Raw genomic sequence first — 26,166 nt, forward strand, 5'->3', positions numbered from 1 at the left:
GTGAAAGTAAAGATTTAAATAGATAATATTCACCCCTCAATAAAGTTCTTATCTCATCTATCAAATTGCTGGAGTGTAGGCTGAGTAAATTTAATCTGTCTTTGAGTTGTATCTAAGTATTTTCTAGTGTTTTTGCTAGATTCCTTGCACTAATTTGAATACTATGAAAGCTGTATTGGTCCATTCCTCCAGCAGAATATCAGATTTGAGCAACAGCAAAGTTCTAAGTATTTCCTTTGGCTTCATACAAAAATATGTCGTTCTATAGCCAAACTGTGCACTTACTGAAATGTAGAACATCTCTTTATGCCTTATAGCTACCCATGGAATTTGAGGTGGGGGAGGTCTGATGCTCTATGTCTTGGGACATTATTCTATATTATTTTCTTCTGCCTCCAGACTTTAATGAGTTGCTGCAGTGCACTTGGTAAAGATCAAGTCTACCACAGAGGGGTTCTTTCAATGACCCAAACTTAAACTGAATAATTTAAGAATTTTACCAAGTACTGGGGAAAATGGTTGGCACAAATTTGCATCTACAAGGATCAAGACAGCACATTTTGGTTTCTAAAGATTCTGATGCTTTTCAGTCCCAGTTAAATATTCTATAAATTCTTGACTAGCTCCTTTTTATTTGCAACTCTAGTAAAATACTTCTGCTAAACTAGGGGTAAACATATTTGTGGGTATTCTCTTAAAAGTAGAATCTCTCTGTTTTTCCTTTTCATAAAAGGAAAAATGACTATTGACTATTCTTTTGCAGCTTTCCACATCCTAATCATGCTTAGACACTTAGTTAGGCTTTAGTACCAGATATTCTTCTTCTTAGAATAATATTTATTTATTCATTTATTTCTCTAGGTAAAGTACCTAGGAATGCTATTTCATGCATAATAGGCCCCCTCCATATAAGTAAAAACAACATGTGAAGACATTATGAACAAAACAATAGAAAAAGTCAATGATTAGAAGTTTAAAAACTGTAGAAATAGCATCACAATTCTCTTAAGAGAGAAAATGTTTCCTGTTCTTTTCCTTAAGTAAACCTACATGATATGTTGTTTCTGGGGAATATTTTATGGTATCTTTATTCTTATCTTAGATGTGATCACATCTTTTCCTGTTTTCTTCTTCATAACTTCATAACAAGAATTTTTAGGAATTTATTGTTGTTGTTTTTTTTACTGCAGCAGTATTGTTTGCCATCTCTATTGCTAAGTATTACATGCATACTATTTGCGCAATATCAGGTTTTCAAATATTTTGTTCTTCAGCAACTTACATGAGAGCTCTTTAATAGAAACTCTTGGGCCCGGAGAGATAGCACAGCGGTGTTTGCCTTGCAAGCAGCCAATCCAGGACTAAAGGTGGTTGGTTTGAATCCCGGTGTCCCATATGGTCCCCCGTGCCTGCCAGGAGCTATTTCTGAGCAGACAGTCAGGAGTAACCCCTGAGCACCGCCGGGTGTGACCCAAAACCCCTCCAAAAAAAAAAAAAGAAACACTAACTCTTATTTGACCTTATCTCTATGTTACTTTGCCTCACATCTTGATTTAATTCTTTCGTGAGATATTTTATTAAACAGATGTATCTGTGAGTTTAGAATAGGCCAAGTAATGGACTTACTGTTGTTATGGTTACTCACAGCTTTCTTTTACTCAAAATTACAGAGGCACAATAACATAGCCCTGCAGTGTTTCTCAGCTTCTATATTGTTGTAGTGAGGGTGAGTGGAATACTTTCTCAGTATCTTCTACAGGAGGTTATAATCTAGAAAATTCACATTTTTATTATAATTGGCTTTATTTTTTTGAGCCAGCACTTCAGTTTAGTTTGAACACCTGACAGGAGATGGAAAGGTATTTTAATGTGTAAAAGCAGAGACAGAGACAATCATCACAGGATGGTTGGGAACTGCTGAACAGAGGGAGGAGGACACTTAGTTTCATCTCCAAAATTGTCCCACTCTTGTAGTGTGAACAAACTACTGAACTTGGAAGAGTAGCTTCCTGTGAGTAAGGCTTTGCTAATGGTTATAATGGTGGAAGGAAAACTGTTCTGAATATCTTATGGCACCCTGGTGGCTAGCCTGCTGGCTAGAGGCACTTTCACACCACAGCCTGAGATATGAACCTGTCAGACAGCATGTTGTATACACAATTTTCCTAAGTGAAGAAAATTTGACTATTTAATAAGCCTGGCCCATTTGTTGAAAATGTGTGAACAAAAATCAGGACGTATCAATAAACTGGCATCTGAGATGGACTGAGACTACAAAATAAGTGAAGAAATAAACTCTACACTATGGACAAAGAAAACTTGCAGCAAATCACATGAAGATCCAAAGTTCCAAAGTCTCCCTTAAAACTTGAGATAATTTTGGGCTAGAACAATAACATAGTAGGTAGTGCTTTTGCCTTGCACATAGTTGACTCTGGTTCAATCTCTAGCATCCCAAATGGTCCCCAAGCCTGCCAGGAGTAGCTTCTGATTGAAGAGCAAGAGTAATCCATGAGTGCCACCAGGTGTGCCCGCCCCCCCCAAAAAATTGAGGGAATTTGGGTAATAAGACTTTAAAGAATTAGGGCAATAATCTCAATTATAACTCTAGTACTCAGAAGCACATGCAGTAAAAGAGAAGAGTTAGGGGCTGGAGTGATAGCACGTCAGTAGGGAATTTGCCTTGCAAGCAGCTGATCCAGGATGAACCTGGGTTGGATCCCCTGTGTCCCATATGGTTCCCTGAACCAGGAGCGATTTCTGAGCACATTGCCAGGAGTAACCCCTGAGTGTCACTGGGTGTGGCCCAAAAAAAACCAAAAAGTAAAATAAAATGAAATAAAAGAGAAGAGTTAAGATAAATTGCCTGTCATTACTAACACACCTAGCAACTATCTGAACCAATATAAAATGTTCTGGTTTCTGTGTCTGAGAGGTTGGTATTAAGCAAATTACTCTGTACCTGGATGGGTTCTCCAGTAACAGGATTTATCACTTCTTTTGCAGAAATTCTCATCCCCAAGGCAAAGTTAGCTACTCTTAGAGCATGGCTTTCAATAGGCACAGGAACACCTCCAACCACCATATAGGCATCTCCTATAGTTTCTACCTGTGAGAGGAGAGAAAAGGGTTTCCTCAATGCACTAAATATATTACTCAGTTTTCTCACTTGACAAAAGAATTATATTAAAGCTGGGCATATGAAGGCATGAGGAGACAAGATCAAAAGAAAGTGATTCAGAAACCAATCATGAAAGAGCTGGTAGGCCTTTCTAATCGATAAAATAAATAAATAAATGGTTAAAATAAAATAAGTCCTCTAAAAGATGAATCTCCTGGGATAGACAGACAAGGCTATATATTATCTGTATGTGGTTTAGATTAGTCTTTATGAAAAAACTTAAGGAATAAGAAAACAGTTCTCTGGGAAAATAATGCTTACAATTCACAGGCATTTTAGCACTGAATATTGTTAAAAAATAAATGTTAAAATTTCTTAATTACTTTGCTATCATCTTCATTCCACTCCCACTAAAACCAAATCACAGACCAGAGAAGAAATAGGCAACTGGGACTTACACCGTAATTCATGCTTACTTTGTAGACATCATGGACGCTGGTTAATCTGTCAAACTTGGAGTACATTGAATTCAGCATATTCACTATATGGATAGGTTCACAGGCTGCACAGATGTTAGTAAATGTCACAACATCACTGAAAAGTATTGTGCAGGTTTTAAATTCTCCTACAACAAGAACCAGGTGTCAGTGACCACGAAGGGCTAATAAATAATAAACAATTCTATACATTCTAGATTCAAGTGCCCTTGAACCAGAACTGACTTTGCCTTGGGGAAAAGAAACCCAGAAGCTATTAAACAGTTTTGATTCATCATTTACTCAACAGACATTTACTGAGTGCTTGCTGTGAGCTCTCTCTCATGCCCAGGGAATCATATAACATGAAACAGATAGGAATCCTACTCATGAGGAGCTCCCAGTCTGGTGAAGGAAACTGAAGTGTAAACAAGCACTCAATGAGATATGCTGATAGCTGTAATGTCAAAACTGGGCTCTGGCTTGTAGAGAGGTCCTTAGGAGTGGGCCAAGGCAGATGTTGGGCTATAGGATACCCAGTTTCCATGCTACTAGAGACTGGCCCTCATGAAGTGGTGGGTTCCCTTTATCTCTGTACCAAGTCACCTTGTCTCACATTTAATTTCCACACAAATTGCTCTTACAATGATTTCTGTAGAACAGTAATCATCTGTTTAAATTAGATGCTGCCTCCTCTAACTCAAATCTTCTACAATTTCCATGACTTTTAGGAGGAAAACACACATACTTCCTTTGGCATATAAAAAGAAAAACTTTCTTTTTTGTTGTGTTTTTTGGGTCACACCCAGAGGCACTCAGGACTTACTCATGGCTCTGCACTCAAAGATCACTTCTGGTGGAGCCCAAGGAACCATATGGGATGCTGAGTTTGAACCCAGTGTTTGAAAGGCAAATGCCCTACCCACTATACTATTACTCCAGCCTTTAAGAATCCATGCCTGTTTCTATCACCCCTTGACCTCTTGTTTCTATACTCTCCCCACTCTCCATGTTCATGTCCCCATCTTAAAAACAATCTTGTGTTAAAACTCCCCTGGGTAGTCAGTCTTCCTTATTCTAAGCACAATTACCTCAACAGCTCTAACACTAACCTTTCTTCCCTTCCATCCTTCCCTCAAGTTTATCCATTCTTGTTCTGCTTAAAAATAAAACATCCCATCTTTTGCTTTTGAAAATCTCACATCTGTCACTAACTCCTATAGGCCCATCTCACCAGCTGAAGCCTTCCAGACCTCAGATATCTTTGCTGAGCCCAGTACCATCTTTTTATTTCCCCAATACCATCTTTAAATGCACTTGTGGAATTTAGGGTGGCTTTTCCCTTGTGTGTTCTCTACACAGCACTCACAGTCATTTTAATGAAGCTAGTTATCACAGTACCAGGAAAAAAACTCTGTGATAGGGCTAGAGCAGTGGCACTGAGCAGCAAGGTGTCTGCCTTGACCGCGCTAGACTAGGATGGACCATGGTTCGATCCCACGGTGTCCCATATGGTCCCCCAAGCTAGGAGTGATTTCTGAGTGCATAGCCAGAAGTAACCCCTGAGCATCACTGGGTGTGGTCCAAAGAACCAAAAAAACAAAAACAAAAACAAAAACAAAACAAAACAAAAAACAGAATCCAAAATAAAAGATACTTTTTTATCAGGTCATAACTAAATACCCAAGCTAAAGTCAATGACAATAGAATCAAGAGACCCAAACTATAAAAATATAAACTTAAAATGGACCTGTTACATTGGCAGGCCAGAGGGCTAAGGGTGGAGGTATGGGATGCACACAGGGAACTTTGGTAGCAGGAGGTCAACATTGGTGATGGGAATGGCCCTAATTCACTTTCACTATGCTTGAAATCCAACCATGAAGGACTTTTAATTCACAATAGTCTCATTAAATTTTTTTTAAAAAGATACTTTTTTTCTTTCAAGTAATTTAGGTTTATCACTTATCATCGCCTCACCCTCTCTATGTCACCAGTACCACTTTTTCTTCTACCCCCATATTCTAAGGATCATTCTCCAGTACTTACTTTCACTTTTCATATATTTGCTTTGGTATTTCTTTCTCCAGAAAGGCCTTTTCCTTCTTGTACCTTTTTTTCTTAAATTTTACCAACTGGCCTAATCCCAGTGCCACACACTTTTAATGAGCAACTCATAATTGCCATGCCTGCTTCTCTTTTGACATGTACTGACTATTCATTTTCTGTCACTTACTTCTACAGCACCTTATGTGTCAAAGTAAAAGTTTTGGAGTTTGATAAGATTAAAATTTCTTTCTTGCTGTTTACTCAAAATGAAATGAATCTAACTTTGCTCAGCTCTTATGGATAATAATGTCTGCCTTATAGAGCTACTCAGAAAATTAAGTAAAATAGCAGATGTAAAATGATCAACACAGACCCTCACACAATAATTGCTTTGTAATTTACATTAGTCTATTTTCTTTGGCTACCTCCACCCTTATTAATTTATTCTGTATATATCTGCTAAACTCAAGTTCTTGGTCCTCATGGCCTAAGCAAACACTTTGGCCCTTAGTAAGTTCCCTGGAAGGGTCTGGTACACAGTTCCTGTGACAAATGGAAAGTGACTAGAAATAAACATGCATCCATTCCTCTAAAGAGAGCTGGCTCTTTCACATATGATTTAGTCTGTGTGATTCTACAATTCCCAGATGTATGGAAAAACTCTATTCTTGGTACTATGCAGAGACCAGTATCAAGACCCAACTTGAAAATCTTAGAGACTATGACATATGTGCATACAGTTGCAACTTAGTAAACATTTTACTCGTATTATATTTATGTTTCTCAGTTTAGAAAAAAGAAAACTAAAGATATGCAGCTTAAAACATTAGTACAAGATCATGTTGCTAAACAAGTAGCAGAGACAGAATTCAAACTTAGATCTGTATGGTGAAGAGAATCCTCCTGCTCAGAGATCCCTGGGAAGCACAGGCAGTGCCTACCTGCAGCGACTTTTTTACCCTCTTTCAGCTGGTTGGCCACATGTTCAGGCAACATAGCATAAAGCAAGGTCTCAGTTTTTTTCTTTTCTATGGCCAAGTGCTTGGAGAGGATGCGCAACTCTTCCTTCTTCCTCTCCAGCTGATTGGACAGTTCTATCTCAGCCAGACGCTGCTGGTTCAGGAGGATGAGATCCCTGGTGGTGTCATGGGGGGCTATGTCAGAGAGGTGCATCCTGCGTTCCTCCAGTTCCTGCAGGCTTCGGAGCTTGGGGGAGCACATGTAAATCATGCATCGCATAGACTCCATCCAGATCATCTGACCTTCCATCACAGAGAGAAAGGAGACTATGTGACTCTTTACCACCAGGAAACAAGAATAGCTCACAAGATCCCACCCAACTTTCTAGCCACCACACAGTTTCTCTCCCCGTTTTAGTCACATTTTATGGATGTGATTATTACATTATCTCTGCATTCTCATCTCTGCTTCTCTTCTTCAGGGTGGATATTTTTCTTACAATGAGGTGGCTCCCAGCCTTGGCCTCCAAACTCCTTATTCCCGTTCCTTTCTGTCATGTTGTCTATACTCAGCACTCATGCTGTTTGATGATGTTAAATGGACCCTTTTCTCTGGAATCTTGCTTTTAGGCACTTTCTTGACACTCTCAACTTTTTCCCACTTCCTTTAGTTTTTGTCTTCTTTCCTTACATGTTCATGTTGCCCTTACATGTTCAGGATAATGTTTGAGTAGTCTCTTTTAACATTCCATAACTACATCTATATTATGCTGACAATAAAACAGAGAAATCTTGCTTCTTCAATGCAAGATTAAGGTGAATTAATATATATATTTTTTAAAATATATATCTCTTTAAAAATAAGATATATTTCTTTAAAAATATCTTAAAGTAGATAAACTTATTGTCTTATATACAAGCAGTATACATTTACTACAAGTGATAAAAGAAAATGAAATAAAATAGTAGCTATTATCTGTATGCATGCCACATGCATATTACCCCTAAATGGAAGGATTAGGCATTTTATTATTGTAATATAAATTTTTATTTAAAATTTATATTGTTATTCTTCCATAGCATTAAATTTATATATGTGTAATTTTTGTCAGTTGAATTGACTGTACCAAATAGTATTTAGCTAATAAACTATCATTAGGTATATTATATTATTATTCTAGCAACAGCATTTCAATAAGTCAAATTTAGGTAAAACATGATTACAAAAAAAAAAAAAAAGAACAACCATTAGTACAATCATGTTCATTTTGTTAAAGGATACGGTCCTTACAGGAAATTAGATTAAGAATATGTAAGGGAGGAGGGAGGCATTGGTGGTGGGAATGTTGCACTGGAGAAGGAGGGTATTCTGCTTATGACTGAAACTACAAACATGTTTGTAATCATGGTGCTTAAATAAAGATTTTTTAAAAAATAAATTTAAAAAATAATATGATTATTTTGGGGCCGAGCGATTGCACAGAAGTAGGGCATTTGCCTGGCACAGTAGCTGACCCAGGATGGACCTGGGTTTGATCCCCAGCATCCATATGGTCCCTGAGCTAGGAGCAATTTTTGAGCACATAGCCAGGAGTAACTTCTGAGTGTCTGTCACCGGGTGTGGCCCAAAAACAACAGCAAAAATAAAAGAATTTGATCACATATATGAATTTTCTATATATTGCAGATTGCCCTTTAGAATAATTATGAGAATTTATTCTCATAAACATGATTTTTAAATTATCTTTAAAGTCTTTTTATTATCTGTATGTAGATGTTTGCTTACTAACTCAACTTGAATCCCCTTTGCAATTCTACCACTCTTTGCTCATTCTTTCATCTCTAAATTACTTGGTCTACTAGGAAATGGACATACTATTAACTGGCAATTTACCACTGACCCAAAGTGACAAAAGTCTCTGCCCTCAGAAAGTTGGCATCTGTTTTCTCAATTAATCAAATTTTATCATCCAGTTATCCAAAATAAGGCTAATATATATTCTGTCAATGCTTGTATCCTATACTAGTTTCTTCCATAATCATTTCATGAATCTGTTCCCCAATAATCAGTTCAATGAAGTGAAATAAAAGCTTATTTTCACCTATTTTCACCACCAATTCTTCCAGATATGGTTTTACTATAATCTCCATCCTACATATGCCTTCAAACTGACTTTCCAAATCTCATTTCTGAAATAATAAGTACTTGAAAAACTAAGTCCAGATGAAAAATAGAGCTCACGTACTTATATTGGCCATTGTTTTGTTCTACCACTCCATAGTACACATCACATGTTTTCCCAGAACACAACTATTTTCCTGACACAATACCATAGTTCTGTGCCTAAAATCAATGTGACAAAATCAATGGCCTAAAATAAAACTCAGTAAAAAGCACAAGATTAGAATACTTTGTTTTCCCAAATATTAGAAGGGATCAAGTGTTAATGAGGATGTAGAGTAATTGAGAAACTTTGGTATGATTGAGGAAAATTAAAATGATGCAGCATTATGGTGACCCCTAAATAAACTAAAAATAGAATATCATTTGACTCTGTAATTTCACTTCTGTATTTATACTAAAATGAAGTACTTTGGGAGACATATTTATGGCAACATTATTTATAGTGGAAATAAAAAGTAGAAGCAACCAAGCAAATTCTGGTCTATTTATATATATATATATATATATAACATAAATATAATCATGTAATAATAATTCATCCTTTAAAAAGTGTCTGATATAAGTTGCAACATTGCTAAAACTTAAAGAATAGTAAGTGCAATAAGTTAATCATAAAGGGCCACGGGCCATAAGACATTGGTTAAGGTTCTGCCTTGCACATGGCCAACCTCCAGCATCCCATAAGGTCTCTCAAGCCCTGCCAGGAATTATCCCAGTGACAGTCCCCCGAAAAAAGGTTAATCACAGAAGTGCAAATACTGTATGATTGCCTTCATAAAAGTACCTAAGATCATCAAATTCTTAAACAAAAGAGAAAATAGTGATTGTTACTGAGGAAAAGCCAACAGAAGGTTGTTTAATGGTTGCTAAGTTTCAGTTTTTCAAGATGAAAAAATTTCTGGAGATAGATGGTGCTGAGGATTTTTTAAATTAATACCTTAATTTAAACACCTTGATTAAAAACATGATTATAGTTGGGTTTCAGTCATGTAGAGAACACCCCACCTCACCAGTGCAACATTCCCATCACCAATGTCCCAAATCTCCCTCCTCCCCACCCCACCCCCACCTGTACTCTAGACAGGCTTTCTACTTCCCTCATTCATTCACACTGTTATGATAGGTCTCAATGTAGTTATTTCTCTAACTGCTAGGGTTGAGCAAAAATAAAGCACCTATCTCCACAAAACAGTGTGTGCAAACAGAGTTAAAATGGCAAACTCCTATAGAAAATGTACCACAACTGGAACAAAAGCAAACCAAAGTGTGTGTGCTCTGTTAGCTCTAGGTCAAAATACCTTGTTGCTATCTAAATGGTAAACATTAAAATAACACCAATAGTACCCTATGCACTCTGAAATTTTTGATCAAGGGGAGTAGAATTATATAAGCATATGCTTACTATTAAATTTATGCCTAAACCAGATATAATTGAGGAAGTAAAAATATTGTTTACAAATCAAATCAACTGAAAAAAAAAAAAGGCAAGAAAGAGCAACTGCTCAGCATAATCTCTGCTTTACTTTTATCAAACATTTTGGAAGAGATTGGATATCTGCCTCTTCCCTTGCTGACCAGATTCTCCCAAACTACCGCACCACGGAAGGGGAGTTACTACCTCTAAGTTTGAGCGTGGGCTGGTTCCTCCATGCTTCAGGCATCATTTCTCTTCTAGTCTTCAGGACAAATTGACTGTTGATGAATTTGCAGATGCTTAAAATGTTAAAGGTCACTTGGGGATGAACTATGGAGAAATACTCATCAAGTCGAATCTTCTGTGTTTGGAGTCCTGGGACATACTTCTGGATATTCACCCCAGCTTGCTTGATCCTTAGCTGTCCACAGAGAAGAGATGTAAAGCAGGTTGCAGAAAACAACCTGCACCACAGATGTTCCCTTACAGACGACATTTGAGCCACACTCTGGGACTCACTAAAGAAGGAAAGGGATCTGAGAGGAAAGACACACCGTGAAAGTAAAAAATAGGCATTTTTAAACTGTGAAGTTAACCTTTAAATGAGAAAAGAATAGTGCAAAATATTCAGAAACATCTTTTAGATCAGCAAGTGAGAGAGGCTAAAGAAAGCTCTCTGTTGAGTTCATTGAGCCTTCCTGGTTCTGAACAATGATGTATCTGTTTCTCTCTGTGTCTCTGTCTCCATCTCTCTCTCAAAATCCTAAAAAAAAAATATGTGGTCCAGTCCTGGGCTCATCACAGAGGTGGATAGATATTTTGCGCTAATCTCAGGGAACACCTGAATGAAGAAATAGTGAGTGTCCTGTATGGAAGAAGCTCACAGCCAGCACAAGCCAGGAATACTTACTTAGCCACACTAGCCAATAGGGGATTCTGTCAGACCACAGAGATCAATCTGAGCACATGAAATAAGTACCAGTAACATTGAATCTTCTGCTAGTCTATGCCTGATGTGTCAAAAAAACAACCACAACATGACATTAAAGTAGATGAGAGTTTAAAATGTTAATAGTAGTAATAATAACATCATCATGGCCCTAGAGAAAAATAGGTACATTTTAGTGGTGTTGGATTTTCTTGTTGTATCTATTCTTTGTAAACAGAGATGACACTTTCAAGGAGCAAATGTCAAAGAATCTGTAGAGTTACTAATTGGTAGGTAGGTGATGATTCACCATATTCATGCAATCAAATAAATAGCAGATGATTAAAATGTATCTTAACCAACTTTGAAGACCAAATTATTTTGCTTGGTGCCCCTCAAGTAAGTACATAATCAATTTGGTGACTGTATATCTTACCTAAGACAACAGATCATGACCAAACTTGCTCATTGTTACAATCCCACTCAACAGAAAGTAGCATGAGTTGGTAAAGACCTCTCAGTCTGGGGACACTGAGATATCCAGGGTGGCTATCAGACACCCAGTGTCATATTAAATTCCACCTTGAAATGGCTCCTGGCTGCTCTCTTTTATCATTTGATTACTGATTTCAGTGTCACTTCTCCCCCCACCCCCATATGGGCTATATGCTTAGATACTCTTGTAAATCCTTTGAAGCACCTTTCCCATCAGGAAGGTTCCTATTCTAGCCACTTAGAAAAGGAAGGCAAGGTCATGCGGGGCTAAATTCTAATCCCCACAAGCCTTAAACAAGTCTCCTCCCTCCTAAATATTTCTCCCTCCCAAACCCCAATTTAAGCTATGAGTGCAAGGATTCTCCTACTGATTCATCAAACACAATGTGGAAAGGAAAAGCATTGCAGAATGTCTTCTCCTCAATCCAGAGCCGCTCAGGATAAATGGGCAAGAAGGTGTTCACAAGGTGCCCTGCATGAAGAGAAAAGAGTCTTGTTGACAGGCAGTTCCCACCACCATGGGCTCAGAGCCAGATCAGGAAAGTAGCTGAAAAGGCTCCTGAGCAGAGAGCAGTGCTCACTCTGCATCACAGGCTCTCAGTGTCTCCAGATGGCCACAGCCATTCTTTATCCAAATTCAAACAAACAGAAAACGTGCTACCAGGTTGAGAAGCCCTCCTGGCCCCTGCCAAGTTTCTGCCTGCTGCTAAAGAGTTTCTGGGCCAATTGAGTATGTCTCGCCATGAAAACAGAGTCGGCATTGAGAAGGTGACAGCCAGACAATGGGCCAGTGGAGCAGAGCGTGTGTGCCCAGCCCAGCGTCAGGGACATTTGCCATGGAGCTTTTTAGACTGACAGTTTTGGGTGGCACATGAAAATTTAACCAACAGCCCTCTTTGGCAGGGGCTAGAGATTCGAAATGGAGCCTTTTTGATATGAAAATCTCTGAGACAAAGGATGTCAATTGAGTATTTGACTCGCTTGCCAAGGGCTTGTTGGACTCAAAATACAGCCCTTTCAGCTACCAAATGACTGTCGCTATGACCCATGGGACAGAAGGGGGGCGCCCTAGCTCTTGCTCCCTAAATATGGGTCCTTGTCTTGACTCAAAACTTAAGTGCTGTTAGACAGACTAGCTCAGCACCACCAGGGACACATTTAAGAGGGCACTTTCATTTTTCTGGTGAGAGTTTCAGAACCATTATCTGTGATCGTACATCTCCTCCTGAACAGACCACACATCTGTCTTCTGTACTAAATACAGTGACTCTGAACTGTTGGGCACCTAAGTTATTATCCTTTGCCTCGTAGCCTTGAATCTGAAGGGGAGTTGTGGAAAGTGTGTAAGAACTCGTCCTTGTCTTCCCCGTGGGGGACAGTCTCCATCTTGCTCAGCACAAAGAAAAGGGAACAAGAAAAGCAGTTTAATGTTGGTTATTTTGTTTTTGTAATAGGAATCATGTCGAATAGAGCTTGAGGAACAAGACCTAGAATCAGTCCCCAAGATGCATGGTCTGGTGATCTGGTGTTCATGGTACCAGTAGGACTACATTCAGCAGTGCTTGGGGGCCATATGGTGCTAGGGCTGAACTCGGAATCTTGCTCATACTAGGTAGGCATGTGCACTTCCACTTGTGTTATCTCTCAAGCTCAGTCTGATGCCTGAATGTGAATGACTGCCAAATCTAAGCCTTTAGAAAGCAGCCCTGTCATCCTCACAGAAGATGTCACCACACAATCATTCTGCTCTGAGAGCAGCCTGGAGCAGAGTCCCCTCACCTTTGCCAAACATGACGATACTTCTCACGATTTCCCATCGGGATTTCTTTACAGGGAAAAGAGAGACACTCAAATATTTCTCCTTCATTCTAAGGAAGGCTGCCTTCATGTCCTGCAGACAACAGGAAGAGAGGTAGCTATTCTGGTTATATGATTGACCATGTGACTGTAGATATGTACATGAATACACACACATACACTCATTTGCTGAGATTCAGATGAGAAAAACACCAAGAGTGTTTGTAAGCATTAAGATTTTTTAAATCTAATTAATTCTCATACTGCTTCTTTATTGAAGGAGACAGCAAAGATGTGCTTAAGATCTCACAATGGAATTCTACTTGACTATAAGAAAAGAAGAAATCATGCAATTTGGCACTGGTGGAAATGGAGAGGGTCATACTAAGAGAAGTTAGTTAGGAGAGAGACGTGTGAGAGACACAGAATGACCTCTTTCATATGTGAAATAACAAGAAGCATAGTAAGGAGAAACATAGTAAGGGAACAACAAATAGCCAAAGGTAACAGAAACTGGGTGTGGCTCCAAAACAAAGCAAACAAAAGGTAGAAGCCTCTAATTCTGATATGACCCTGCCTTTATTCTACCATTATATAGTCTAGCTGATTTTGTTCTATGCTGTGATTATTCTAATATTGGTAGCTCCATCAAGGTAAACTTTTATGAAGATAGCAAACAAAATACCTTTTGGTCTTTCTCGAGGTCTTGAGTGTTAGGGTTTGCCTTTCTTATCTGTCTGTGAGGCTTCTGTACAACTAGAAACACAACGTGCTCCTTCTTTCCAGTCCTTTCCTCTTCTTTACTCATGTCAAGGATATCCATGGTCACATCTATGTTAAAGAAGTCTTTGGCCACAGCTTCAATGATACCTTCAGCAGAAAGACACTGACTAGTGAGGTTTGGCAAAGCAGTTGTTTCAGCAAAAAAAGAAATTACATGATAAAACTTATGATGAATATTCCAGAGAATATTCATTATTCTCCACCCTTGTGTCAAGACAGAGAGCATATGATGGATCAATCAAATAAAAAAATAATTTAAGGGTATAAAGAGATAACTCAATGGCTTAAGCACATGTTTTACATTCAGGGGATGCAGTTTGAGTCACAGCAACATATGATGCCCTGAACATTTTGGGAAATAACTCCTGAACATCAAACAAAGAGACCCTGAGCAATGCCAGATGTGGCCCCCAAATAAAGAATATTAAATAAATTAAAAATAGATTTAACAGCAGATATCTAAGTTAATATATTACTAGACACTTAATATATTCCTACTAGTATTGTTTCTAGTTCAGTTTCTATGTATATACTTATTTCAGAAAAGCATTCAACTCAATAAGTAAACTTTCAAAATAAAGTCAAATTCAGTTATAAAAGAATTATGATTTTCTTAAGATGTGTTCATTTGGAATTTTATCCCAATATAAAATATAAGAGAAGCAGGCCTAAAGATAATCATCATAGCACTACTTAAAGCAGCAAAGGAAAATATAAAATAAGTAAAAATAGCAGCAAAGAAAACAGTGTCAGTTCAAGAACAGAAAACATTGCAACAAGAAATACTATTCAGCTGCTAAAGTTGGCAAGATTTATTTTACAGAAACTATGGTCACTGGTGTCTGTGAAGTCATGTGATGTCAAGATCAGACTCAGGACTTTGCAAACACTAGGTATATTTACCACTGGATTTACCTCCCTGGCCATTTAAAGTTGATAGTTTTAAGGAGTAAGTGAAAAGATGGATGCATCTTTTTCAGTATCTGTGAATGCAAAATGTTTATGCAAAATAATACAGCAGAGGGGCCGGAACGGTGGGGAAGTGGTAAGGTGTTTGCCTTGCATGCATCTGACCCAATATGAACCTGGTTTGATCCCCTGTGTCCCATATGGTCCCCCAAGCTAGGAGCAATTTCTGAGCGCATAACCAGGAGTAACCCCTGAGTGTCACCAGGTGTGGTCCCAAAAACAAACAAAAAATACAGCAGAGTTATTACTATGTAAAAATCTACATCATTTTATATGCTGAAACAAAACCAAAAAACTATTCTGTCTTCACCACTGTATTCTAAAGGCTCAATACTGCAAAGAATCTCACAATATAAGGCACCCTCTACCTGGTACAATGTGGCATAAACCACTTCTGTCCGAGTAGTAATGGAGAAGCATCTCCCCATCTGCTCTTCTTTCCACACGAAATGAAGGTGCATTCATCTCCTAGTCAAAAAGAATAAGACATTTTAGGACCCGGAGAGATAGTACAGCTGTGGCGTTTGCCTTGCAAGCAGCCGATCCAGGACCAAAGGTGGTTGGTTCGAATCCTGGTGTCCCATATGGTTCCCCATGCCTGCCAGGAGCTATTTCTGAGCAGACAGCCAGGAGTAACCCCTGAGCACCACCGGGTGTGGCCCAAAAACCAAAAAAAAAAAAAAAAAAAGACATTCCACCACTGCACACAGTTGTTTAAATTAAACTTTTCATTTTTTTTGTTTTTGGATTTTGGGGGCCACACTCTGAGACACTTAGGGGTTACTCCTGACTCTGCACTCAGAAATTATGCCTAGTATGGGGCCAGAGAAGTGGTACAAGTGGTAAGATATCTGCCTTGCCCGCACTAGCCTAGGACAGACGGCAGTTCGATCCCCTGGCATCCCATATGGTCCCCAAGCCAGGAGCAATTTCTGAGCGCATAGCCAGGAGTAACACCTGAGTGTCACCGGGTGTGTCCTCCGGAAAAAGAAAAAAAAAAGAAATTATACCTAGCAGGCTTGGGGAACCATATGAACACCAGGGATCAAACCTAGGTCAATTGTGTGCAAGGCAAATGCCCTATCCACTGTGCTATCACTCCACAGTGATAGCCTTCGCTTTTGAGGCTTTTGGAAACAACTTATTCATTATATCTTCCCCTATGCTACATAAATATAAAAATAAAAATAAAATCTTCCCTGGGGCTGGAGAGATAGTACAACAGTAAGTAAGGTGCTTGGCATATATGTGGCCAACCTGTTTCAATTCTGTATGTCCCCCTGAGACAAAAAGAAATAGTCCCTGAGTACAGAGCCAGAAGTAACCACTGAGCACTGCCAAATGTGGCCCCAAACCAAAACTAAACTAAAAATAAATAAATAAATACTTTTTGGTCCCTAAATATCAAGAATTTTATATTGTACTTTATCTTTGAACCAAATCTCTCTGTAAAATACCATAATGATTTTTATTTATACCATGTTGTATTTTTTTATATTTTTTACATTTATTTATTTATTTATTTAGGTTTTGGGGCTACACCCAGCTCAGGGATTACTCCTGGCTCTGCATTCAGAAATCACTTCTACCAGGCGCAGGGGACCACATGGGATGCCGGGAATCAAACCCAGGTCCATCCCAGGTCAATCACATGCAAGGCAAACAACCTACCGCTCCAGCCCCTCCATGTTGTATTTTAAACATCAGTAAGCAGAGGCTTATTGATGTAACTCAGGCTAAATGCATGATAGGATATTTGGATCCCTGTGTGAGTCTTTTCACAGTGCTATAGTTTTTCCACATTGCACTGGTGGTGTCTGGTTGTAGTATTTGACTTGGGACCAAGTGGTCCTGGGCATCTTCACTTGTGGAAAGATTAGGAGCTCAGAGAAGTTTACAAATAGAAAATGTTTCATTTCTTGTTCTTCAAGTATAATGTCATCTGTGCTGTAACACTGTAATTTAGAAAAATCAAAATTCAGCCAATGAATCCAAATGGGAATAAAGAAATGACATTGCGATCCACAGTATCATTTGGCAGGTATATGACAGAATGAAGACTTGGTTAAGAGAGCACCTAGGAGGCACTTTTCTTTCCTGCTTTGCTTAATGGAAAGACAATACCTAGTGAATACCTTGTAAAGCTGGACTCACTCACAATCTTTAGTCTGATGATGGAAGAGGCTACAGAGGTGGTGACATCCTCAGATCTTTGCTGTCTTTGATGCTTAGGGAGATTTCTAGCTATAATAGTTTTTCTTCTCAAATATTTACCTATTTATTTATTTGGTTTTTGGGCCACACCTGGTGATCCTCAGGGATTAATTACTCCTGGCATTGAGCTCAGAAATTGCTCCTGGCTTGGGGGACCACATGGGACACCAGGGCATTGAACCTTGGTTTGTCCTAGGTTAGCGCATGCAAGGCAAATGCCCTACCACTTGTGCTACCATTCGGGCCCCACAAATATTTATTTTTTACAAAACAATATTCATATAGAAAGTAAGGGCTTAGTGATGAGTGCTGTTAGAGAAATAACTACGTTGAGAACTATCCTAACAATGTGAATGAATGAGGAAAGTAGAAAGCCTATCTCAAGTACAGGTGTGGGTGGGGTGGGGAGGAGGGAGATTTGGGACATTGGTGATGGGAATGTTGCACTCGTGAAGGAGGGTGTTCTTTACGTGACTGAAATCTTACAACTACAATCATATTTGTAATCATGGTGTTTAAATAAAGATAATTAAAAAATAGAAAGTAAGGGCTTATATGTCTGTTTCTATATTTTGACTGACTCAAATAAAGAAAGTTGAGACAGCACATATGAAAAGCATAGGATGCATATACACATATACACAATGAAATATTATGCAGCCGTCAGGAGAGATGAAGTCATGAAATTTTCCTATACATGGATGTACATGGAATCTATCATGCTGAGTGAAATAAGTCAGAGGGAGAGAGAGAGAGACGCAGAATAGTCTCACTCATCAATGGGTTTTAAGAAAAATAAAAGTCATTTTTGCAACAATCCTCAGAGGCAATGAGAGGAGGGTTGGAACCTCCAGCTCACTTCATGAAGCTCACCACAAAGAGTGGTGAGTGCAGTTATAGAAACAACTACACAGAGAACTACCATAATCATGTGAATGAATGAGGGAACTGGAAAGCCTGTCTTGAGTACAGGTGGGGGTGGGGTGGGATGGAGGAAGATTTGGGACATTGGTGGTGGGAATGTTGCACTGGTGAAGGGGGTGTTCTTTACATGACTGAAACCTAATCACAATCATATATGTAATCAAGATGCTTAAATAAAGAAAAAAAAGAAAAAAAGTTAGTATGAAATCAGAAGATACCATGAACAACCCAAGCCCTATAAAAATAAGAAATATGGAGGCATTTTATTATCTTATTTGAAACTGTATTATACAGCTATCCTGATTAAAATTGCTTGGTACTAGAATAATATTAGGATCTCTGATTATTGGGTAAAAATAGAATACCCTATGACAAAAATCACTTATACCTGGCCAGTTAATTTTTGCATGTCATCCTTGCTAATCTTCTTTGTATCATTCCAATTTTAGTATATGTGCTGCCGAAGAGAGCATGATGTGGCCAGTTAATTTTTACAAAGAAGCCGAAAACATGAAATGGAATAAAGATAGCCTCTTCAATAAAGGGTGAAAAAAAAGAAAGAAAGAAAAGCATAGGATGAAACAAGGATTATGAAAAGATATTCTTAAGTATATCCAAAATCAATATAATAGAGAAAAGAGGGTCTGAGAAAGTGGGTAGGGCACTTTTCTTACATTCAGGTACCACATATAGTTTTCCTAAGCACGACCAAGAGTGATCTCTGAACATAGAGATGCTCTCAGCCCTGAGCACTGCTGGTTAAGAGCTCCCCTCCAAAAAATTATAATGATAATAGTAGTTATAATCATTGTAGTAAAAGTGTAGACAAGAGTAAAGAAGGATAGAGTAAAATCCACACACTTCTGTGACCACCTTTATTTTCATTACTCCTTGCCTAGGCCACTTCTCAGACACACTTCTCAAAATTTCTGCATGAAATTCTTCCAGTCAATACCTCCAGCTTTCTAATATCACAATTCCACTTTTGTTTATAGAGTAAAACAAGGCCATAGAGAAGATGTGAAAATGATTAGGGGGGAAAAGTTGAGAATCAGACTGAAACATAATTTTCAGAAACACACACTTAGGTTCAAGTTCAAGTACAGCCATCAGCAACTGGACATTTGAGGATAGTTCCTTGATTTCCCTTGACCTCAATTTTTTGCCTGAACAATGAGAAAATAAGAACACCTTATCTTAGGAAGCAAAAGGGTAATTTAATGTCTATAAGTAATTTAATCTAATAATTGCATAACAGTTTAATTAGTAAATAAATGGAATAATGTTATTTTCTTCTAACAACTGTATATAGCCAAATTTTTAGACAAAGGAAGTAAATTAAGTAAATATCATGCAAATTTATTAAAATGTATTTATTGTATTATAATTATAATGCTTTAGATAAAAAATTTGCTTTTGATTTTTTGGGTCACACCCATTGACGCTCAGAGGTTACTCCTGGCTCTGAGCTCAGAAATCGCTCCTGGTTTGGGGAACCATATGGGACACCAGGGAATCGAACCTCGGTCTGTCCTAGGTCAGCAGCATGCAAGGCAAACACCCTATTTTTGTGCCACCGCTCCAGCCCCTAGATAAAAATTTTAAGGAGGGCCGGAGAGATAGCACAGTCATAGTGCATTTGCCTTGCAAGCAGCCAATCCAGGACGAACCAGGTTTGAATCCCAGCATTCCATATGGTCCCCTGAGCCTGCCAGGAGCGATTTCTGAGTGCAGAGCCAGGAGTAACCTCTGAGCACAGCAGGGAGTGACACCCCTCCCCCCCAAAAAAAAAACAAAAAAAAAATTTTAAGAAATTTGACATGAAAATAATTGTAACTTTAAAATGACCATACTAAATGAAGAGAAGGAAGAGGAAGAAGGGAGATTTTATTTGTGAAGTCATTTATTATAATACAAGCAATTTCTCTCTTTCTTTCTCTCTCTCTATCTCTCTCTCTCTCTCTCTCTCTCTCTGTTTTTTGTTTCCTTCCTTTTTCTCTTTTTTCTTTCTTTTTTCTTCTACTCCCAGATATTCCTGGCTCTCTGCTCAGGGATAACTCCTGACAGTTCTAGGGAACCATCTGCAGTGCTGGAGATAGGACCCAGGATGACTATGAGAAAGGAAAGTACATTACTGGCTGCCCTATCTCTTTAGCCATGTTCTTTATTTTAATGTATCCATACTATGTTGTTAGATTATATTCCTTTTTTGTCTCTGTGTCTGCCCAAGCTTGAGAAGGTGATAGGTATAGGACAGGCACTTAACAAATACTTAATAAATAAATGTGTGAAAAATTAGATCTGGAGAGGGTAAATAATTTGTCTGAGGTCTATTGAGTAAACGGAGAGTTGATCATATAACATATAGCCTTTTAGTGTCACCCTTGCCTTCCCCAGCAAGTGCTGGTACCAACAGAATAAGCCTTCAGTCGGCAATTTACTTGAGGTTTCTTAAAGTTTCAAGCCTCTATCCCTAATTTGAACAATGGAAACAATAATTGGCTCCCCCATTCACACATTCTAAGTGAGTTATAATTCATGAAGTGCTCCTGTATGCAAAATCTCCTCCCATCTCCTATCCTGACTACCATCCAAAGTTAGAAATGATGAGCTTGGTCAACTGTAAAGGATCTTTAAAATAAATAGCAACTAAATTTTCATATTAGTATGATTAATATGTAAACTTATTTTACATACAATCAATTCAAACAGATTTATTGGAAACCATGAAAATACTACTTTCAATAAAACATTTTCTTTGTAAACAGAACAGAAAGTCTAGGCATTTGAATTTCCAATGATCTCCAAAACATACAAACTCGACATGAACTCCTAGCGGACAGAGCCCCACAGGGAAATTAGTTTCTTGACACCTTGGGCCTTTCCCCCTGTGAGTTAATCAGAGTTGGATGGCTTCCGAGATGGGCTCCCAGCACTGTGGCGTCTCTTTCTGATACATGAATAAATGAATCTGGCTGCAGATGCTATTTTTCAGTTCCATCCAGGCCAGGAAACCTGAGGAGAGCTTTTTGTGAAATTTACTGAACCCTGATTCTTTCCCAACCTTTGTTCCACTTTCATCAAGCTTTGAGATTTCATTCCAAACCCATACCACCATTATCAGGATGGGCCATCCTCCATCCCAAAGCTGAGTGCTCCAGTCTATTCTCCTTGGATTGTTGTCAGGCTGTTAGCAAAAGTGGCCAACAGGTATCTATTTCATATTCCTTCCTTGAGGACTTCTCTGCTCCCTCTGACACCACGAATCAAAGATTCCACAGAAGTCTTGCAATTATACCTTTTGGAGGAGGTAGGAAGACCCCTCCAGAACAGAACCCCAACCCTTTGCTTCCTCTGGCCATACCTGATAGGAAAGTGCAAGGTAGCTGTGGAGTGCATCTAGGTTCTCTATAAACTCCATGAGATTTCCACCCAGAGTGCGCAGCATCCGGTCATAGCCAGACATCTTACAAAACTTAAAGAAGTATTCTCCAAAAAGTTTCAGGACAGTTTCCATGGAGACACCTGTGGAACACAAAGTACTTGCACCTCAAGTGGGTTGGTTCTTCGTCGGGGGTTCCCCTTTACTGGCACACAGTTTAGCTTCTGGCCACCTGGAACTATTCTCAGCTCCCCCTTCAGGTTGCCTTTCTTCCTCCATTACTAAAACATTCCTCATCGTTTCTGTGCATGTACAAACATGAAGAGTGACATCTGCAAGGTGCCCCCGAAACATGAGTACTCCTTGTGTCCCCCACCCACCCATGGAAGCAAATTTTTTGCTGTTCAGAAAAGGGTGCAGAACTGCCTCATCCTGCTGGTTCCATCTGGTGCCCAAAAGGAGGCTCCCCAGAGGGGTTAGGAACCCCACAGGGTGTAACCTTCTGCTCTTCATTCCACCACACAAGTAATCATGAAGTAATCAGAATCATGATAACTTTGGAGCAGGTGGAAGAGCAATCTCTGAAATATGATAGATACTGTGATTAAAAGGCAGGACAGGCTAACTAGTGGTATTCTGACTTACTCCAAAGGTGCCCTATGTTTGCAATGACTACCCCTTCCATCCACCCTTTCTGCATAGCACATCCATAAAGATGACTTGCAGAATCCCAGAATCTATAGAATTATATTTTCCAACATTGCAGCTTTACCCTTTTAAGTGTCTGAGGACAGTGACTTCAGTTCTATGCATTTTTCTTTGGTGTTTGTTTTTGGTGTCTGTTTTATGTTTGTTTGGTTTTACTTTAGTATTTTTTGCTAAATACAAAGTAAATGCATAGGGACTGAAGCAATAGGACAGTGAATAGTGCACTTGCCTTGCAAGCAGCCAACCCAAGTTTAATCCCAACATCACTTATGGTTCCTTGAGTCCTTCAGGAGCAATTTCTGAGCAAAGAGTTAGGAGTACCCCGGTGCATTACTGGGTGTGCCCCTCCCAAAAAAGAACAAAATAAAAACCAAAGTGTATATTTAAATATCCAGGGCCTGATTCATGGTATTTGGGGGACTACTGATCCTACCTGCGGTATCAAAATCTGCAACATGCCTGTGTGTTCTTAACAGAGGGAAAGCCAGTACTTTAACTATTTTGTAGTTCTTAAAGTAATCAGTGTCATTCAGGCCCAAATCTTGTAAATCATAAAATGAATCACACCTCATTTTCACAAGTGAGCAATTGAAGCTCAGATTGAACATTTTGAAAATTTTGAAAAACAAAAGTCAGACAGAAGGGTTGAGGCCCCAACACTGACATCTGTGTGTCTGTATTTACCACAGAGTCTCTGGAGTAGTAGTCAGAGAAACAAAGGATGTCCTCAAATAGGAGTCTGATGTTCCTACTAACAAAAACACAGCCCCAAAGTCAGGATATTTTTCCCTAGGCAAAATAGCATGAGGTCTTAGAATATAAATGGTCAGTAAAAATGTGTCTAGAAAAGACTAGAATAAAACAGTTTAGAGTCTTCTAGATAGAGAGGCAAAGATAGAGTAAGACAATATCACTACTTTACTTTGTCCTTTAAGAGTGCCTGATGATTGGCAATGTGGAACATCCTAATGTACCCATTGACTTGATGTCCCTACTGATTGTGCTGAATTTTTCTGTCAACTTAAACAACAACTCATTTGCCAGGAACATGGTCAGGTTGTGATACTGAACTGAATAAATTGTCAGCCTAAATATAATCATTGATGGCTTCTCAGGTGACCCTAAAACTTAGATAGTTCATGTGTGTTCGTCTCGTAGCTTTAGACACATGATGCATGTACTCATGGATGCTGATGGCCTAATAAATCTGTGAGAGCATGTTCTTGTTGACAGTGACCAAGGATACCAGGTAAGTGCCAAAGTCAGGCTTATGGCAGCCCATGGATTCAATTACAGTCTGGGGATAGACCTTTGCAGGATTCTACAATGTTCAGACTGGGTCTGGAATTCACAGTTAAGGGACTCTCCAGCTCTCACAAGCCGTCTGTGAACACTGGAACAGAATTAGAGGAGATCAGAGGAGCTGTGGTCATTTTTCCACCTCTCTTTTTTCCTAAAATGACCTGAGCAACAGGTTCATGTTACCACAAAGATGTCCACAGCCAGACAATAGGAACTTTTGTTTGTAATCTGATCAGCAGAGTCTGCACTGAGTTGTTCTGGATTTGTCAGGGATGAGTTATATATACACCCCCAAATGCATTAGCCAGGCCTTCTAAATCCATGCTTGAGGCGGTAGATTGGGAATGTGGAGAGATCCTGTGTTAATTATCTCCTCTCTGGTCCCTGGTGTGGGTCCCACCCTCACTGATGGATCTCTGTTCTGGAAATCCAGAACCATCTGTGTCCTGGAGGGAACTGAAATTAATTCTGAGCAAGTCCTTTGCACGGCTTGTGAGTCCCTGGGAGGAGAACTCCTGAAAAGTGTGTGGACAGGTGTGGAATTGCACCTTCCTCTTTCTTCCTTCCACTTCTGTTTCCCTCTTACTGTAACTTGCTGGAGCTGAAGAAAAACAGCTGGGCTATGTGTCAGGCAAACCAGGCCTGGAGCAGGTGCTTCCTGTTACCAGCCAGGAAAAGCCAAGAGCCTCATGGGCCCCCTTTCTCCTGGGGACCTCTCTCTCTTGGGCTGTCTGCCAGTCAAGCTGAGTTTCAGTGAAGGGACAGTGGCAGCTTTGTATAGAAAGACTGACTGCTTGACTTTTCAATATGTAACCCACAAAAATCCATGAAGTGGCTTGTTCCAGACCCTGGTTATTTTGTTTCTGGGCACTGGCTCTGTTAATAGAAAAAGACATCTGGGTCTGAGACTGAGCATTTCTTGAATAAGGATATGGGTGTGGCATTTTCCACCCATGCTGGACTTAGGCTTCTTGGTCGTCTGACAGTGGATGAAGGCTGTTTTTTGTTTGTTTGTTTGTTTGTTTGTTTGTTGTGGTCACACCCGGCAGTGCTCAGGGGTTATTCCTGGCTCCAGGCTCAGAAATTGCTCCTGGCAGGCACGGGGGACCATATGGGGCGCCGGAATTCCAACCGATGACCTCCTGCATGAAAGGCAAACGCCTTACTTCCATGCTATCTCTCTGGCCCCTGAAGGCTGTTTTTTAAAGCAGAGCTTCTTTTATTTTGATATCCAATTTTATCTCAAAGTATTTAGGATAAGTTTCTAATTAGAGTGCCATTGGTATATGTGAATTAAGCATGAAAATGGAAATGAGAACAAATCAAAGTGGTAGACATCTTAACAATTTTAAGTGAGGCCAAGGATATAGTGTAAAGCAGGGGTCTCAAACTCAATTTACCTGGGGGCCACAGGAGGCAAAGTCGAGGTGATCCTTGAGTGCAAAGTCAGTAGTAAGCCTTGAACAACTAAAACAAAACAAAACAAAACAAAACAAAAATAGATTTCTCTAGGGCAGGGCCACAAAACGTTGTATGGAGGGCCACAAACGGCTCGTGGGCCACAAGTTTGAGACCCCTGGAAAAGGATGGAATGCTTGTGGGACCCCTCATTTCAGTTCCTAGCACTTCAAGACTTTGGGGTCACCACTGGGTATGACCCAAGTCTTTAGTGATTGATTCAAAATAGGGATGCTTTTGATAATTCAGAGGAGATCTATAGTATTTTTCTGCTCTATTTTGTCAGTAACAAATAGGAGGAAGTGAAGAACTATGTATCTATCAGCTTATTTGTAAAAATAAAAAAGGCACCAGAAAGAGAAGCCAGGTACTTATTAAGACTGGTTGCCATATTCATCTGACAGAATGAGGTGCAAAGTTAGAAAATGGGTAGCAGTTGGGGGTGCTGACTTTTCTCAGATCATAACTATAAACAGTTCTGGTCTGGGTAGTCATCTCAATGAATCATTCCCTTCAAATAAAAACAATCAATAAAGCTAGGGCATACCCAAAATGGGATACAAGCATACAAGCAGAAACATATGAACAAAACAGTATTTCAACAGTACAGTGTTGAATAACCTAATTACTCAAGGGAAAAAACGTAGACCAGAAATATTTGGTCTTAGTATTTTTACTGCTTTATCCTCAGGCTAAAGACAAAGAAAACTTTAAACAAATATTTAACTGTTATTTGCATGCTTCCTTTCCACAGCCCTGTGGGTGAGCAATTCTGGAACAACTCTGAAACAACTTTCTCAACATTTGCGCATATAATCAATTGCATTATGAAGAAAGGAATCCAGCTTTCCACAGAAATGGAAAGAGGAAAAGTAGGATGAAGCTAGTCTGTTGGTGAGAATGTTTACCAGAATAGGCCATAAAAACATCAGTTTTAGATCAATTTGTATGTCCTTCGACTCCAGACTCTAATAGTACAGGACTGTCATGTATACATGTGGG

General features: G+C 39.2%; 1 protein-coding gene and 1 pseudogene across 1 annotated transcript in view; both read right to left on the reverse strand.

Annotated features, from left to right (window-relative positions):
* Positions 1–26,166, reverse strand: part of LOC126015950 (guanylate cyclase soluble subunit beta-2-like) — a 72,673-nt gene that overhangs the window by 18,672 nt on the left and 27,835 nt on the right. The window contains exons 3-11 of the mRNA XM_049778480.1: positions 21,679–21,839; positions 15,545–15,644; positions 14,110–14,294; positions 13,407–13,518; positions 11,996–12,099; positions 10,409–10,625; positions 6,588–6,908; positions 3,598–3,746; positions 2,963–3,109 (exon numbers count right to left, since the gene is read on the reverse strand). Coding sequence (XP_049634437.1) covers positions 2,963–3,109; positions 3,598–3,746; positions 6,588–6,908; positions 10,409–10,625; positions 11,996–12,099; positions 13,407–13,518; positions 14,110–14,294; positions 15,545–15,644; positions 21,679–21,839 — 1,496 coding nt within the window. The remainder of the gene's footprint in view (positions 1–2,962; positions 3,110–3,597; positions 3,747–6,587; positions 6,909–10,408; positions 10,626–11,995; positions 12,100–13,406; positions 13,519–14,109; positions 14,295–15,544; positions 15,645–21,678; positions 21,840–26,166) is intronic.
* LOC126017195 (uncharacterized) lies at positions 18,688–18,787 on the reverse strand (annotated as a pseudogene).

This window comes from Suncus etruscus, chromosome 8 (assembly GCF_024139225.1).
Source record: "Suncus etruscus isolate mSunEtr1 chromosome 8, mSunEtr1.pri.cur, whole genome shotgun sequence".
Classification (NCBI taxonomy): Eukaryota; Metazoa; Chordata; class Mammalia; order Eulipotyphla; family Soricidae; genus Suncus; species Suncus etruscus.